Here is an 18475-nt window from a genome sequence, read left to right as displayed (position 1 = left end):
CGAACAAAAGCAACCGGTTCTCTTCACGATAAGTCCGCAGGTATGGCGCCAGAACGCAAAGGCTCACCTGCAATATTCCGGGATCTCGGTTGTAAAAGCTACTGGTTCGGAACAGTCTCTACGTTGTCATTACTCATTGAGTTATCAGTGTGCCTTGTGATACTGCGGGAAAAAATTATGAATAAAACCTCGTCAACGGGCTCTTTACATAGTGTTCTACAACTTCTGCATGTTTGAGGATACCAGTTACATTAGTATCTTAGTCGTTTATCACAAAAAAAGCATAAGTGGTAAGACCTGGAGGGATATATATCTTGTGCCGTGTTGGATTTGTCTTTGTGAAAGGCTTCGTGCCATAAATAATTTCTTTCAAGCGAAGGATATATGAGAAAATTACTAGATGCATGTATAATTATGGACATGTGGCGACGTTACAACGCCTACGGATTAAAAGGTGGTCCCTTGAGTCTGGGCGCTAGGTATGGAATTATTGCATACCAGATCCAATAGGTAGATACATAATAGGTCCATTTAGCTTGTTTTCCTTAGCAAGCCGTTGTTTCATTTTTGTTTGCTTGCATTTGTTATCGTTTCTTTTATCTTATGAACTTCGAAGGCTTTAAATATAATCTTTTATTTATTATGTGTTTGTTGTAAACAACAAAATATAGCAAAGATACAATTATGCACACATAGGCCTTACAGAATATCAAACATACAAAACATCTGTACAATGCAGACATACATCGGTGGAAGTAGGCGACAAAATAATGCAAACAATACAAATATTACGAATACAAATAATAGACTGAACCCATGGACGTGGGTTCGATCCAAGGCCGTGGCTACCACTTTCATATGAAAGCGAACTGCACGAAAAGCCTGTGTGTCGTGATTTCGGTTCACGTCAAATATGGCCAGGTCGTCAAAATTAATTCGGAGCCCTTCACTTGGCGCGCCTCATAGTATGAACGGGTTTAGCGTCGGCGCGATAGACCCCGCAGTGTTTTTTTTTTTTTAATCTCCACTTTCCAGGAACTCCAGTGCGGCGTGTTTCTTCTAGCGTGCTTGAGTTCAAAAGCGAAGTTTTCCGTAAGGAGTTTCCACCTCACTCCTCTACTTTATGGGGTGTAGCTTTCTGTTAAGTTGAATAGCATAACGTTTGATTGATTGATGGTGACGTTTGACGCGCCGACGCTACACAGGGGATAAGGTGCGCCGTAGTGGTGGGCTGCGGGTTAATTTTTACCACCTGGGGATCTTTAACGTGCGCCGAAATCTCGAAGAGATGGGCATTTTCGCTTTTATACCTCTATGAGAAAAGCTGCCACCGCGGCCGGGAACCTAATCCGCGTCCTTTGGCCCAGCAGCACAACGACTTCGCCACTCACAGGGAGTCCGATGCAAGCATATTTGTTACAGGTCATAGGTCAGCTTGTCTTACACGTAAAGTACCACACCGTAAAGTAAAGTAAAGGCTGTGACGTCGCTGTTCTCGATGAAGTTGAATACGCCGGGTTCAGGCTCGTGGCTGCTCCATTCGACGTAGATGGCAACGGCGTGGAATCCAGCCATCCTCATTTTATTCATCCGGTCCCTCCAGTATTCTTTCGGCACCCGGAAATAGAGCATTTCACCGGATATGAACCGGAACGGCTCACCGTGACTCGAGCGTCTACCGCGTGTCGGTCACAATGAACTAGCGGTTAAGGATATTACGCTCGCCACGACTGCCGCAACCCAGGCCTTCGCTATGCTTGCTCTCCATCAGGATTAGGAATGAGCGTCTTGTTGAATGAGTACAGGAAGCAAACAGAAAGTCCCCTTCACCCCGATTTGTGCGATTCCCGCTAGCTACCGCCAATAAACATTGGTGTGTATGTGTATGTACACCCAGCAGCAAAATAAGCCGGGGCCCGCGGGCGCGTGGCAAAATACATCGCCGTGCCACTGATATTGCACAGGTGTCCAGAAAACGATGTGGGTGTGCACGCCCAAACCCTGTACACTACCTTGTCTTCTCCTTCGCTGCCGAGAATAAGTTACGTGCAGTATGGTGAGCAACAGGATTGATTCCCGAGACAGTCTTTCCTCACGTGGTTGTTTGATTAAACACTGACTCCAGTTTGTTCAGTGTATGACGAACGTTGTGTACTGCATTCCTATGTCCTGTGGCCGGGTGTACGTCGGTCAGACCGGACGCTGTCTCAATGTACGCTTAAGGAAGTACGCTTGTACGCAATGTACGCATCATTTCTTCTTGAAAGAAAGGCCCCACACACATCTGGCTCTGCACTGTGTCGACTGCGGCTGTACGCCATGCTTCACTGACACGCTAGCTCTTTTTAAACACAGAGACCGTGCTACCGGGGAACTGGCCGCAGCCTTCCATATCCGGATTAGGTATTCGGATTGTATAAGCCACCCATCACTGAGCATTCTAGATACAGAAGTGTTACTTCACAAAGAAAGGGGTTAAAAGAACAAAAGAAAATAAAAGAGAAGAAAGGAAAGCAGGGTGGTTGTCCTCATGTATGGCTGTACGCATGGGCGACGGTCACACATGCGTGATTGTTGGGAATTGGAATGATATATATGTGCTTTCGACTTTAATAAAACGTTCAGTTGATAGTAAGCGCTGGTGTCGTTTCCCTTTCTCGTCTCTGTGTCAGTTTGCGCTTAAGTTTCACTCATGGATGATCACCAACTAGCTCGTCTCTCCATTTTGCTTCAGATTAGAAGGGTTAGGCTTTTACAGCAAGATCAGCGAACTTGCCGAAACCCACCTAGTAGGACAATACGAACGTCTCGCCCGCAGCCCCACAGGAATGCACAACCTCCAAAACGCAAGAATACGATACCACACCCTATATCAGGATCCAACAACTACTCCTTAAAATATCCACGCTAACATCATAGCCAAACCACTCCCCCGCAACATGAATCCCACGTACCACACCGATCGGAGGGAACAACAAGCCCGTGTCCTGTACAAGAAGTACAAAAACGACCCACTAGTCGTGTACGCAGATGCACCGCAATACAGACACCACGAAGCCTTCACCGCAATCGCTGTTTGCAATTACCCGAAAGCAAGCACCCTTGATTCCGTAACAGTCCGGACGCCCATCCCAGAACATGGCGGAAGAGGCGGCGATAGCTCTGGCCCTTTCACTCAACCCTACCCCCGCAACAATCATTGCAGATTACAAAACCGCTCTCCAAAATTTCGCCGCTGGGCGTATATCCACAACGGTGCTCAAAATGTTGCTCAGGAACCCCTCGCAATCCCCTGTATAGCTGATCTGGATCCCTCAATCCGGGCTCGAGGGAAACGATGCGGCCATGACCTAGCCCGAGGACTTACTATCCGGGCTAGGCCGAGCCGGTATCCCTGCCACGGAGCCCGTCCCGCGCGGGACCGTCTGATCGTTTACCACGACATTTCTTCCTATTACCTTCTCTCCCGCCGTATCTACCCTAAGGCAGTTAAATCCCTCACATTAGCGCAAATTCACGTCTGGTGCCAACTCCAGACGGGAGTTTTCCCAATCCCGTTAGTATGACCAATATCCACCCCAGCCGTTACCCAACCTCGGCGTGCCGTTATCCAACCTCTGCGTGACCAGCTTAGCCCATGCCAACCTGGCCCAGATAATATGGGCATGCCCCATGACCCCTTACCCGAAATCCCTTCTGAGGAGAGGTGGGAGACCTCGCTTCGCAGCCCCGACCCGAAAGATCGGTACGCCTGGTCAAAATGACGGAAGAGGTCGCCGAAAGGCACCGGCCTGTGGTCACCACGAGCTCGCCCACCTAATTCAAGGAGAAGTCGTTGTGGAGGGGTGGACGTTCAGCCCCTTCCCGCCAACAACGTAAGGACTTCAATTCTCCTGAACCAGTTTCGCCAGCCAATACTTTTTTCCCTGTCTCTCACTGCGTATTCTGGAAGCTGGCTGAAATGGTTTTCATATGGCATAAGCACTAAAACTGAACGCGGGAAGTATGCCTCATAGTTAGCCTGATGTAAACGGTCTCACACACTGCTTTCATTGACTTTATTCGTCGGTTATCATCGCCGAGAATTCGTTGAACACCTTCAGTCAGCCGCTTTTTAGCTTTATCCAGGCCATTTTCTGCTTCAGAGCAAGATTCACCATTTCCTTTTATTCCCTTTTTTTTTCTTTTGAAGGGGAAACAGCGCCAACCTTCGAAGTAAGCTGACAATGCTCACCTCGACTCGAAACGGGGCGTGCTCCTGGTATCACGGACGAGGAGTCGCTATGGACGCATTGAGCAGCGGCTTATCGACGAACTTGACGCTCCGAAAGCCAGTCGGTGCGCCTTCAATTTCGAATAGCATCACGTGGTTCTTTTCTGGGTGCGGCTTCAGAAAAGGCGCCGGAACGTACAGGGTGATCTGGGGTCCGCTAACCGGCCAGTAGCGCCCCAGGTTGATGCCGTTAATGAAGGCGACCCCCTTGGTCCAGTTTGTGGGGTCCAAGAAGGTGTCCAGGGGCTGTTGACCCTCGGCGAGCGTAAAGCTTCCTCCGTAGAAGCCGGTGACCCTTGTCGTCTCTGTCACCTGTAGCGTCTCCCGAATCCTGTCGATGTCCTCGACCGACGAGAGTGGAACGGACTCGATGGTCCAGTTCTTTAGCGGTATATTGTTGAGATTAGCGGTCGTGAAGCCCTGTTGGAGAGACGACTATTCGGTGATGCTGTACACACAAATGGCAAATGTAGACAGAATAGACGTACTGTTGAGGAGACAAACAGTGTTTATACCATGTGAGTGGCAGATGATAAACCTAACAGTGTCACCAACCTTATGTGCACATGGTTAACGCACAACAGGTTGACTACCTGAGCAAAAGTAACAAGGGCCGACCAGGGAAGGGATGGAGTTTACGAGAAGACATGAAACTAGACACAGGAATCAGATGTGGAACGTTCGGTCTTAAGAATGGGCTCGGATGAGATTGGGTAGGAGCTCTTGAAAATTAGCGCGAGAGGCCTCCGTCCTGTAATGGACATATGTACATATGCTCGATGATGATGATGATGATGATGAGCAGGCTCAAGGATACTGACGGTTACCTTGTGGGTCAACCATCCTTACGAATCAACCACATGCAGCAACGGCGACGAGCGACGCGAACCACATAACTCAAAGGGTGCAGCAAACAGGTAGTGTGGGCGACAGCGACGGAGGGCATTGGCGGGAGTGCTTTATTTTTTTTTTTCGCTTGTCGCTGTCGCCCACACTACCTTTTTACTTTACCTTTCGATTTACGCTTTTCGCGTCGCTTGTCGCCGTCGCTGCACGTGATTTCGCCTTGAAAGACGGCATGAATGCAATATGAAACTTTGTTCAATTATAAAGAACTAGCCTTTCGCAACTCACTCGGCTCCATTCAAGTCACAAAAGACTTTTTTGGCCTGAAACATGCAGTAAATAGTGAAGAAGAAGGGGCGTAGCAAGAGCCGCCACTGAAAACAGATATCAGCGTAAAATCTGTAGGTCAAAATTCAAGTTATACCATGAAACGAAACTAGGGGCTCCTCTACAATCTCCCAGTCGTGTTTCTTCGCAATGGTTTCGGTCGGTAGCTGCAACTCGCACAAGCAACATTGCGTGACGTCATAGCGAAATTGCCGGGAAGTGGCTGGGCAGTGGCCACTGGTTCACCTGTTTCCAATAATAAAGCGAAGCTTTCCTGGCCTCAATAATAGCAGGTGCCGTAACCAGAACGCACTGCCAGAAAACCAACTTTACACAACCGGAGGTCACATGATCACGATGATGTTACTTGAATTGTTTGTTTGAAGATTACGATAAAGTTGGTGTCATTGTTACGGGGGCGATGCAGTATTCTTCGTGAAGCAAACTGTGCGAAGGAAAATTTGTCATCTTTCTGAAAAGTAGCCATGCGGCTGTGTAGTTGAAAGCTTTATAACTTTCTCGGAAACTTCGGGGTTGAAGAGAAATTTGTCCTGGTCCTGGATTTGAACCTTGGACCACCGCCAAACTAGCGCGGTCGTCCTACCAACCGAGCTAACCAGGAGGCTGATCAACAAGTCGAAGTCAGGCACTGCGAGGTTTCCGGATAATGCAATGTTTACGAGAAAGTTCAGTAGTAGCTTTACTTTGTAGCCGTATGACGACATTTCAGGTGGATGCCAGATTTTTCTTCGCAGGAACATACTCCGCTTGGGGATTTCCCCTAAATCTGGCCGAAGAAGCAAAGTAATATTCTGTCTCTGTGGCTTACCTTTGGGTCTTTGAAGGTCTTAGTGTACGCCTCTCTGCCCATGTTCTCGACGAGAACGCTGAGGCGCTCGCCTTTGGACGCCGGTACTTGGAGGCTGGCGGTTGGAATGGTGCGGAAGATGTAGCTGGTGCTATTCTTGTCGTACACGTACGCCCGGTCGGCGAACTGCAACAGCTGCAAGTTGGCCGTAGCCGCTGTGACGATCTGCACGGTTGTAGAGTACAGCACGAAGCCCAGGCCCTGTCCGAAGTCTTCGAAGGTCAGAGGCAACTCAGACTCTTTTCGCTTGGTCCAGTTGTGGGTGCGAAAGTGCTCCATCACGTCGTCCAGGGATGCGTACGCATCCAGGGTCACGACGCCGAGGTTCAGCTTCTCGGAAGCGCCGGGGGGTTCGCCCGAAGGTAACTCCAGGTACTGCGAGGAAGCACGGTTAGGGAAGGGTGTAAACGCACTAAACTTGGTGCTTCATCTGTGTTCGAGAAATATGGCGCGAACTCTTCACGTTTAACGAAATATTTCAACATTTCCAACAGCTGTGAAAGCGAATGTATAACAATTGAAGCCGTTCTACTCGACGTGGAAGCCGTCGGAAGTGCAGAGCAGTGATTCGCCATAATGGGCTGTAGCGCGCCGTTATCCGGTCACTGCTACAACCAAATGCAGTTCAAATTTTCCGCCTTCGCAGTGCTCGCGCGCCCCCTACCTGAAACTGCCCCAGCGGGAGTTGTGTTCTGTGTGTGCTTGCTTTTCCCCCCGCACGTGCCGGCTTTCCACTGCCACTTTTTTTCGCGTAGTATCGTAAAAACCAACCCACCGAGCGTTAACTAATTGAACGCGGGCGCTGCTGTTTAATTACGTATATTTTGCCTCAAGTCTACCTACAGTTTTCTCTGCGCTAAACCACGGGAACAAGCGCCGGCGGGTCAGGAGTTTCGATCGCTTATGACTATATAAGCCGCTTGGCTTTCGGAGCCTTTGGGCTACGCCGCGGTGACAGCCGCTACGACAGAACGCAGTGTGGCGTTACTTGGGTCAAGCGAGCGAGCTACGACGACAAGGCGAGACACTAAAGTGCTCTGCACGTAAAAGAAAACATGAGGTCCTTTCCAGAAATGACATGTAGCGGGATTGCGATTCCGGAGGGAGAACACCATTAAAGAAGAAAAAAGTAAAAATTGTCGTTGATTCCTCCGTTATAGGAATCGGTAAAACACGAAAGTGAAATGTGCCGCGAATTCTGCCGCTGAGCATTATTTGCGGGTCGGCGGCTGTGTTGTGGGTGTGCTTGGTGAGCGACGTTCTGCTGGCGTATCGCTTCGGCAAAGGTGTACTGGCGTCATTTCCGTGACGGGTATGACGTCAGTGAAATCTTGGTGTATGCGGGCATAAAATACTTTCGTGCTAAAATATGAAACCAGAAAACGAACAACCGTAAGTATAACGTACTCTTTGGTTCTAAAGGTTGCTTCCCCGCAATAAGACCCTCCGTGCACGAGTGCACCCTCTACAGGCCGCTTGTTTCGTTGTACAGGCTTAATTTCCGTGACGGATATGACGTCCCTCAAATGTTTGTGTATCCTGGAACAAAACACATTTGTTTTAAAAATGTAACAATGATAACGCAAACGAATAAATGAGTTAGGTATCCTAAAACAGAAATTTGAGGAACACTGGGCGTTGTCTACGTAGGCTTCCGGTTGTTTTATTATACATCCCTTCGTTGTCAGGGATATGGCAAAACGACACATTTTGTTTGTGAAACCTGATTTCTAAGCGCTGATGACTTCGAAGACATTACCGGGATTTTTTACTTGATCACAAATTGAATCAGTTGCCTCATCGGTTCACTATTCACTCTCCCCCTTCACCTCCTCCCAAGAAAGAAAACTGAAAATTTTGGGACCGAGGGAAGGCCGTGCCACCTCAGCCCCACACAAGGACCAGTACTTACAAGAACCGGTACTTACAAGGACCGTTACTTACAAGGACCGTTACGTACAAGGACCGTTACGTGCAATGACCGTTATGTACAAGGAGCGTTACGTACAAGAAGTGTTACGTACAAGGAACGTTACGTGCAAGGACCGGTACTTAAAAGGACCGGCACTTACAAGGACCATTGCGTACAAGGACCATTACGTACAAGGACCGTTACGTACAAGGACCGTTATGTACAAGGACCATTACGTACAAGGAACGTTACGTAAGAGGCCCGCTACGTACATGGACCGGTATACGTACACTCAGGTTCTGTATAAGGTTTCGGATGTCGTGATAGAGGGGCGTCGGGTCGCCGGCCTCGTCGAGGGGAGCCCCGTAGTCGTAGCTGGTTACGAGCGCGTGTCCCAGGCTCTTGCCAGCAGTGAAACCGAAGTTTGTGCCTCCGTGGAACATGTAGAGGGACACGGAGGCATTGAGCTGCAGCAGGGCTTTCAGCGTTTCCACCACGGTCTCCCTCTTGCGCCAAACGTGCTCGTAGCCCCAGTAGTCCATGCCGCCCGTGTAGTACTCGCTGATCACCATTGGGCTCGGCTTATTCTGCGGGTTAAACGAGTTTAACAGTTAACACGTGCGGGTCTTCTTTTTCGAAGACGGGTTGTCTATTCTTATTCTTATTCTTTTGCACTATCACTGCACCTCCTAGAGTGAAAGGGAGAATGTTGTGGAGGAAATTCAATGGTAAAAGCCATCGCACGCGCGAGTGCACGCTCGGGCAGCAAACGCGCTGTGCAGTGTAACTTTAATGTTTCCTGCATGCACACACAAGGAAATGGCGGAAAAGTAAAAAAAAGGGGCCATTCTTATTTTATTGGTGAAGATTTCGCTACTGAGCAATTTTTAATCGTCATGGATGCGGTCAGAAAGCGATAAGGAGCGCATGGCTTGGAGAAAAAAAAGTGCCCTAACTAAGGTTAGCATTCGAGCTAGGGGGTGATGCTTGGTTATTCTTGGCGACCTTGGTTATTTGATTTATTTTGCATACCCGAACCCTTCGGCATCGCCTAGCAGCCATCTTTCTTGTTCGTACGGCAATCTTTCGCTGCATTAACTTGACTGACAAGCTTCACACTCCGACAGACGTGTATTGATCTCGCACACAAAGAAAAGGGAAGTAAACCATCATTATAACAAAATCTGATTACAGAAAACTGGCTTTGTGATAAGCGATGCTTCGTTTAAAACCACAAATGATATGCTCTGAATACAACGAAGCGGGGTCCATTAAACACTTCGAATAAAGCCAAGTCTTGTGTATAGGTATTTCGTTGCAACAAGGGGTATGGTAGAATAAAAGGCAGGGACGCCGACCACAAGGTCAGTAGGTTCAGAAAATTAATGTTTCGGCTTCCACACGGTAGCCTTGGCCGTGGTAACCTTAGTTACATTGTGACCGAGGCTACAGTGGGAGCCCAAACGTTAATTTTTTAAACCTACGAACTTTATGGTCGGCATCCCGGTCATTTATTCTTCAACATTCATCCCGACCAGAGTGGCTTCCGTCATACCAGTGACTTCAAACGAGGGTCATAAGGGCCATAGTTGAAGTTGACGCGATCAGCGTTCTTTGTATCTGTACATTGTTTTCCCACTTGCTATGGTCTCAGTAGAGACCGGCAGTATTGGAAATAAAAAAAAATGGCCGCGTATCTGCTCCTCTCGTTGCAAATGCCGACAAAAGACGATAGTGGACCGGCGCCTCTGTCAAATAAATGCCACCCTTGTCTTTCCAGCTAACCTCCCATGCTATTCCTCTCCCGTCTCGCTCCTCCCAAGATAACAGGCTAGAGGTTTGCTCAAGTCAATTTAAATTTACCGCGTTCCACTGCTCCAGGTTGGGTGCCTCGATGCAAGCGCTGCCGTACGGCGGAGACGAGCGTGAATGGAGGCACCCTACTACAACGTTTATAGAACCACGTTGCCCTACTTCACGAGCGTTCCGAGCGGAAAGTGGAACCTATCTAGTGGAACCTTTCGTTGCTGTTTCCACTTGATTTTTTTAAATGCCGCCAGGTAGCGCGGGGCAACAGCAGGCGACGGTTTCTGCAGTTGATGTATTTTATTTGCTATCGCAAAAACCAAGCACTCGTGTATTATTTAATAAAGGAACAATGCAAATATCATTCATGTATTGATTTTCTGCCTTATGTTTTCGGATTGTCTTGTTCTTGTTCAACAATGTTGACAAGTGTGAACAATGACACCGGACTTAGAGGTTTAGATTTTGCTGTGGGTATATAAGAGTATCGCGCAGTTTCTGCTTCACTTTGGCCGGGTGGCCGAGTCGAGTCACGGACAGACAGACATACAGACAGTCCGAAATTTGTGTGTTTAAGTAGCCCAAGAAAGACTATAGTCCTTAATAATAACCACCCTTACCTGCGCTGCGTCAATCACCGGCTTCAGGGAGGCCGGGCTCTGGTTGGGCGTCATGTAGCCCGTGGCCAGGAGTCTGCGGACCTTGTCGCACGCGTACTGCTCGCTGACCACGGGCCCTCCGCGGAAGAACACCACGTCGCGGCCCACGCGCACCTCCAGCGTGGTGAGCATGTGCTCCATGTAGATGTGGTCGCAGACGCCGTAGTAGCCGTACTGGTGCTCTACTTGCACAGCGATGATGGGGCCCCCATTATGGTATGTGTGCGGCCTAAGCACTTCTCCCAATTTCGCGAACCACCTGCGGCGTTTGCCAGTTAGGGACGACAGAGAAAAATACTTTCTCCTCCCTTTCTAAACAAAGTTCTCCCATCAAAACTGCGCCATCAGTGCGTCACAACCTGCGCCAAAAGTGCATGCGACCTTCGCTGTCAGTGCGACCAATCGATCGTCAAAATTCGAAGTTTTACGTCGAAAACGAAGGACGAACCTATTCGACGATTTTTCGCGGACTAAGTAAACGCATCTATGAACCATCTAAATGTATACCGATACATGGTTTATGAGAGAGAGAGAGAGAGAGAGAGAGAGAGAGAGAGAGAGAGAGAGAGAGAGAGAGAGAGAGAGAGAGAGAGAGAGAGAGAGAGAGAGAGAGAGAGAGAGAGAGAGAGAGAGAGAGAGAGAGAGAGAGAGAGAGAGAGAGAGAGAGAGAGAGAGAGAGAGAGAGAGAGAGAGAGAGAGAGAGAGAGAGAGACTTTATTCGAGCACTATATATAGTTGGACTAACGACGAGTGGTGACCAGCGCAGGGTGCCGGTGACGTGAGCTGCTCGTTCAGCAGGTCCTCGCCGGACTTGAGGGTCCGAGCTGCCTAACGCCGCCTCCCAGTGCTCCTCAGAAGAGATGAGGGAGAATACGTTGGGTGGGCGGGGGGCATTGCCAAATGATATGAGAGACTGTTTCAGGGGGCTCCGCAGTCGGGGCATTCGGGAGAAAGAAATGTTGAAGAATAAATTGCATGTAGCCTGGTGCGACAAGGGAGAGTATTGGTTTGGAGAAGGCGCCAGTATCGTTCCTCTGCGATAGAAAGGGACCAGTGGGGTGGATGGTAGCGCCGGCGAGAGAGGCGGTAGTGGCAGGTAATTTCCTGGAAAGTTGAAAGGCGGTCGCACCCCTTCCCATGGAGCCTAATCAACCGACGACAGCCGTTTATGAGAGAAAGATATACTATTGTATTCTTGGTGATCAATGCGTGTGTTGTGTTACAGAACCATTTCTTTTTCGGGAAGTTCAAGTAACCGTCTTGGCACAATGGATGTTCCGTTTCACTCACGCGCCGCGTGTCCAGAAGCATTATCACAGCTTTTCGATCGACCAACTGGTCTATGGGTAAATGCGTGAGTTTTTTGACAGGACGCGATGGGTCCCACTAAGAAAGCTTTCTCTTTACTAACATACGATTCATGTCAGAATCGCGAAAGTTTGATCCATCAGGCGGTGGTGGTGGAATTTGAGGTAGGGCATGGAGCTATGCCGCCGTCTGGTGGCGGTGAAGGCGGCCTGCGTGGCCAAAACAAAAGTTACGTGCTCCAAGACTAGTGGCCATGTTTTCGCACGGAGACTTACAAGAGGAGTGACCCAGGAATAAGGGGTCTTTGAAGACGACGCGAGCGTCGGGGAATAGGTAGCGTGGTGATTGAGTAGCACAAGGACAGGACCAGTAGGTGTGTCGGGTTTTGGGGTGAACGCGACAGACGTGACAATATGGGAGAACTAAGCAGTTGAGTATTCGATGGTGGAAAAAATTAGCAGTGACTTAGCTCGGCTATGCCAGGATATACGTAGCGTGAGCTAAGGTTCAGCAACTAATCCAATCCAATCTAATCCAATCCAGTCCAGTCCAGTCCAGTCCAGTCCGGGCACTGCTCCTCGAGCATGCGCACCCCGGCTCTCCAGAAGCCACGCGAAACTGCTATCAAGTGGCTCCGGCGCAGCGTCAGACTTGACTACTGCGCAACAGAGGCGCACAGCTGGGCACGCGCCGGTGCCAGTGCGTCTGCCGCGGCTATGACGTCACTCCTTTGGAATGCGCAGACCGGCGAATGTGCAGACCTAATTCTCTACGCACCCGTACTCCAATTGGATTCCATTTCCAATCCACTCCAAATCCAATCTAATCCAATCCAATCCAATGCTCCTCGCGCTTTCGCAGCACGGCCCTTCAGGGTCCACGAGAAACTGCTCAAGCTAGGCCAGTGTAGCTTACGCTACAAAAGGTCACATGGCAGAGAGCTGGTTCGTGCTCGACGGATGTAGGTGGCTCGATGGCTGGAGGTGGGAGCAGAAGGCGGCGGTAGGGGTGGAGTTCTTATTTTCTGGCGCCAAAATACAGCCTCGTTCATTTCCAAACAACTAGCCTTTGAGAACAAACTCAGATCAATTCTAGACGGGAAAGATGCTTCGTTAACCTAAAAATAACAAAAAAAATTGAAAAAAAAATCAAATTTTCTGCTGCACGAAGTCAGAAGTAAGGCAATCGAGGGAACATTAAAAACACGGTACACCGTGTTAATTGCAGGTAAGCATTCAAGTTATGCGACCAAACGGAGCTACAGGCCCGACTACAATCGCACTGTGTTGTTTTTGAGGCGGCTTTGGTCAGAGGAAGCAATCGTACAAACAAGATCCTGTGGCGTCATCAAAACCCGGCTTAAAAGTTGCTGGGGAGTCGCCAGTTTTCATATGTTTTCTTTCATGTCATGGTTGTTTGTTTTGAAATTGGGGATAAAATTGTATCATTATTATTGGGACAAGGCTGTCTTTTCAATGAACCAATCTTGTATTTGGCTTTCATTTCTCATTGTCCGTTTTCACAATGCTATAGTATTTCACCTTCTTCTATTACACTCATAATTACGGCGTGGTATCATTATTTTAGAATGGGATGTATCGCATCGCTCCAAGCGAAAGGTTGTACGGGTATATGTAGAGTCCTTGCCGAAATTTTCTAGTCCATGCCGAACGTGCAGAGGCCGTAAAAAATCGTGTCGTCAAACGTGAAACCGCGTCGGCCATGTCGGGACATCCTCCAACGAACCTTGAAAAAGTCTTGCCATTAATGCCTTACGGCATTCGCTTTTTGGCCGTAAGCAATGATGGAGGCGTGCCCTATGATACGTTCATGGCACTTAGTCTGCATCCTATTAGGTGAACTCGCATGGCAGTTCATAATGCCGAAGAGGGTGCTCGCATAGTGCGAGAGTATTTCATTGAAAGCGTTGCGTATATAAGATGTGTAGAGTCATGCCGGAAAAACCTGAGTGGTTACCCATTCTGGATGTTCTAGCGCAGTTTAAGATGTTTTAAGCCTCCCCCTTTATCCGACTGGTTGCTGGGGCTACTAATTTATGTACAGGGCCGTGTGCTTTGTGCTGTCGTCAAGCAGGAAAAAACGAAAAAAAAAAAGAAATGGAGCGATCGGATAAACGCCGGATTCATAACGCGAGGGATGCAGGTTCGACTCCGGCCACCGGCAGCTGTTTTTTTTTTCTGTTTTTTTTTTGACTAGGCGTTTTCTCGTTACAGACGCCATTATTGAGAACACCATTGCGTCGTTTTGAAAATTTAATGTACAAGCCTACGTCTCGTTCGAGGCTGAAATGTGAAAACACATTTCCTTCTAACTGTAATAAATGTTGTTTGTTACAGTCAAAGGTTAAGCTTATTCTTTATGGTCCAGAAGGCTTTGGCTTGGCCGGGAAATTTGTGGCAAAGACTACGTCCTGACACATCGCTTTCGTCGTAGTGATACGTCCAACGCTAAGGCTACTGATTGAACCTTCCAGGTTCGAGTCACTTCACCAGTCAACGCAGACTCAACTCCCATTTTTATCAATTAGCTATAGTACAACGGTTATAACATGTGAAAACAGTGGGCAATGCGCAAGTTTACACATTCCTGGGGCGTCGTCCAACACATGCTGCCGGTAAAATAGCGGTGGCTCAAAAAACTGCAGGTATTCCCTCGCAGTGAATGCTGAAAATTTCCTCCCCCCTCCACCCACCTCCCCATTACCTCTCCGCGTAGCTTACAACCCTGTCATTCCTCCTACTCGCACACGGGAATCGAAATGGAACGGTGTGGCCCTTACTCCACTGACGGTATGCTTTTTAAGGGCACGGTCTGGCAAGCGGCATCACCCTTCATGTTACGGATTAGGTATAAGTGAACGTGTAGAGAGCGTAAAAACACTTTTCGGATGAGAGCTGTCAATGTGTGTTCCACAGAAAATGAGAGTACAAGGAGATTCCTCATGAAGATCTCTCATTTTTAGCGGGTATGCCTGAATTCATGAGCTCGGCATCAGGCTGCCAGCTGAAACCGTCGGTTTAACTCCTCTTTCTTCAGAAATGGTGCAGGCACTGGATAGGATAGAAGGTGAAGGATAGACTCACACACCGCAAACGCACGCATGTTCTTCCTCAATCCGCTGCTCACTAATATGCGTGAGTACCTAGATGACACTCTAATGTTCTATCTGGAATAGGAGGATGATACTTCAAGAGCGGCGACTCAATTTGACCCCATTGTCCGCTCATACGGCATTTTCTGGTTCCCTCGTTCTGGTCCCCACCTTCGTGACAACCCGTGATTGCCTTGCAAGTGGTGGAATCGTCATTTTCCCTCGTCATCACCCTTCTCTTGCTACTGAAGAACTAACCATTTGCTTGTTTCGTTCACCACGATTGGAAGCCCACAACCTTACGTATGTTTGAATGGACATATGCTTACTTGGGCCCAAGCGCAGATTTCATTCCGTTTGAAAGACACAGGCATTGAACACGTTCGGCATTAGACCGATCAAACACAGTAAGGCCTACCTGTCTGTCTCGTCTAGGAACTCCCGATCGATCCTGCGGTACTTCATATTGGGATGTTTGCTCATCAGCCAGTACGGGAGTCCGCCGTTGTCCCGCTCACCGCAGATGTACGGTCCGGGTCGGGCGATGGCCAGAAGACCTTGCTCTTTCACTTGAACCAGGAACTCGTCCAAGTCGTACATGCCCTGAGGGATAACCGAAGGGGATTTTTGACGATAAGATTAGTGTTTTTGCTCACCAAAGGTGGTGTGAGTCACCTCAAAGTTGTACTGTCCCGGTTCCGGTTCGTGGCCGGACCACTCGACGTAGAAGGACACCACGTTGAGTCCCGCCATTCGCATCTTGTACAGTCTGTCCTTCCAGTATTCTGGCGGCACTCGAAAATAGTGGAGTTCTCCGGCCACAAAGCGGAACGGTTGACCGTCCTTTAGGAACTGCTTCTGGCTGTGGTCAATGGAGATAGAACGGTTACCTTTGGCCGCGCATAAGCCCCAAATGGAGACCATGACCGCCATTAAGCTCCATTGTCCTCCCATATTTCCCGTGATCCTCGAGTCAATGTCGTCACAGGGCGCGCACAATGCGTACTTTGCTTGCTGTCGTTGTATCTCAATATTGCTGGCAGTGATAACTTCTAACTAGAGGGATGACTTACATGGTTAGAAGCTCGAGGGACTGTCACGTGATCCACAATACGAAAACAAAAGGTGCATTTTGATCTATGGAAACCAGAGAGCATCATGCATGCTCAGTACCCCGAAGCTTAGTTACATCACCCCTTTGGTGCTAGTCAGCCCTCGAGAGCAGGGAAAGCTACTTCTCTAAGAGATCCATAGCAGACTGAACCATCCGATGCATGCCCTAATAAGGTGCTCTTGTATAGCGGTGAGCTGCCTTTTTGGCTAGACGTATCAGCACTAACGTGGCAGTGATGTCTGGTTTTTATGAACAGCGCTGCCGGGACATTTCTGAAGAGCAAATTTAACATTTGTTTGGTTTCGTTTTCTGTAAGTGCGGATTTTTTTTTTTTCGTATTCTCTGTTATCCTGTCGTGAAACCCTGCGATACTGTGAAGCCGTTTCTCTGTGCCGGCGTGAGAACGGCTCAAGTGACGCGGCAGCTCTGCTACCAGAATAGTCGGTTCCCAGTCGGGTTGCAACAACCTTGTTATTGTCCAATTGTTTTTTGTTTTTTTCTTACGTGGAAGCCTTTTGCAGGAAAGCTTGTTAGTGCTTCGTTCAACAATTGTCTGTGTATGAAAGGTGAGCGAACGTTTCTTTTTTTTTTTTCTTTTCGTCGCTTGATGACGCTGTGTGCCTCTTAGACAAACCCAGAGCGTGCGAATTGACATTCGTTTTCTTGTTTTTGTGTGTTGTCCCGTGCATGGATATCAGTGTCAGGAATAAAGCCAATTGTCTTCATATCACGACTTAATGCCAGCAACAGCTGCGCAGCTGCGCGTTTTGATACAATCGAATTAATGAAGCGATGAAGGAACGAATGAAAACGAAATAATTAAAGGCGCCGCGAAGGCAAAATACAGTTTGGTTTATTAAAAAGATTGCCTCGTTAGAATTATGCTGACACCACTTTTAACGTAAACGTCGCTCAAATAAGCTGTATAATTAGGGGGGGAAAATAAATGGCCATGCGACCCACTCATTCATTCCCCGCAACAGAACCTACGATGTCATACCAGCCAGCTCTGCGATCGGCGGAGGCCGGGAAAAGCAAACGCAAATTAGGCAGAACTTATAAGCTTACCGAACGAACTATTTGCGCTTAAATTAGGGCACATTATTTTTATATCAGTAAGAATGGTGCGACAAACAGTGGAAGTTACGAAAGCACACATAAACATAGAAGTGTCGATGCATACTGCTGTTGGTACTGCGCGCACTATGCTTCGTTAAATGCACAGCACTGCGGGGCTTTGGGGTTGTCTCAGACGACACTGGCCGATTGGTGTAAGCGACGGTGTCTTACGTGACCATATTTGTCGAGCGAGCATCATGTTTCACGAAACGATTATTTTCTCCGTGAACAAAAGCAAGCCAGGTTTAAATACGGTCGCAAATAAACCAAAGGGAAAAAATGTCTTGGCGTGGTGTGGTGGCGGCGTATAGGTTGACTAACAGTAAGCAAGTCTCCGCTCCACACTAAGTTTAGCTAAAACACCTGTTCTTATGATGTCATTGCAAACGTCGTTCAAACACAAGTTTTGGCGCGACAATGAGAGTGTTATCTTAAATTGAATAATTTCGCAGTGATTAAAGCATCGTTTGCTTCTGTGCAAGCGCTGGGGGCACTATAGAACACGAAATCTTTCGAATAAACTATCTTGTATTTTGTCTGCATGGCCCCTTTAAGGAGGGGGCCTGTGGTAGGGGAAAAATATTGACAGATGATGTAGATACAATGCATAAAAAGAGCCAGCGAAATGGACGCAGGACAGGAAAAGAAGGAACACAAACACACCGCGGGCCATCATCATCATCGACAGCCTAATCAGGCCCACTGCAGGGCGAAGGCCTCTCCCATTGACTTTTAATAGCTCCTGTTCTGTGCCGCTCGAGTCCAGTGTTGGCCACCCAACAACCCGATTTTATCCTTCCGTCGCGTTATCGGCCTTCCCCTTCTTCTGGGCCCATCTCTTGTTATCCACTCTGTTACTCTACTTGTTCACCGGTTGTCGGTTCGTCTCGCTACATCGCCAGCCATTGGCGGAAAGCTGACCATTATCAACAGAAGCTCTTTTTCATAGCTTACGGATGACTGAAACGGCAAATAGCAGATTCTTCATCATTACGTTACACTCGTTAATTTTGGCTTGACGCAGCGCGGCAGTTAGAAAAGCACTTGTAAGCTGAATTTATTTATTTATTTATTTATTTATTTATTTATTTATTTATTTATTTATTTATTTATTTATTTATTTATTTATTT

At 48.1% G+C, this 18475-nt stretch overlaps 1 protein-coding gene across 1 annotated transcript; it reads right to left on the bottom strand.

The window, feature by feature from the left end:
* Window positions 1-4264: 4264 nt before the first annotated feature.
* LOC144161773 (beta-galactosidase-like) lies at window positions 4265-16035 on the bottom strand. Its single transcript, XM_077692374.1, has 6 exons — window positions 15787-16035; window positions 15530-15714; window positions 10653-10950; window positions 8517-8813; window positions 6276-6689; window positions 4265-4693 (listed from the first exon to the last, which is right to left on the bottom strand). Exons 1-6 carry the CDS (start codon window positions 16033-16035, stop codon window positions 4265-4267), a joined length of 1872 nt encoding a protein of 623 aa, XP_077548500.1.
* Window positions 16036-18475: the final 2440 nt, after the last annotated feature.

Source organism: Haemaphysalis longicornis, unplaced genomic scaffold (assembly GCF_048455015.1).
Source record: "Haemaphysalis longicornis isolate Haplotype H1 unplaced genomic scaffold, Haemaphysalis longicornis Haplotype H1 scaffold_12, whole genome shotgun sequence".
Lineage (NCBI taxonomy): Eukaryota > Metazoa > Arthropoda > Arachnida > Ixodida > Ixodidae > Haemaphysalis > Haemaphysalis longicornis.
The sequence above is the reverse complement of the archived record's forward strand: the minus strand, read 5'-3'. Positions and strand labels throughout refer to the sequence as shown.

Coding starts and splice junctions, on each gene's coding strand:
- LOC144161773 (XM_077692374.1), bottom strand. CDS start 16,035: ATGGTCTCCATTTGGGGCTTATGCGCGGCCAAAGGTAACCGTTCTATC. Junction 15,715..15,786: donor CGGGACAGTACAACTTTGAG/GTGACTCACACC, acceptor GTTATCCCTCAG/GGCATGTACGACTTGGACGA. Junction 10,951..15,529: donor TTCCTAGACGAGACAGACAG/GTAGGCCTTACT, acceptor CAAACGCCGCAG/GTGGTTCGCGAAATTGGGAG.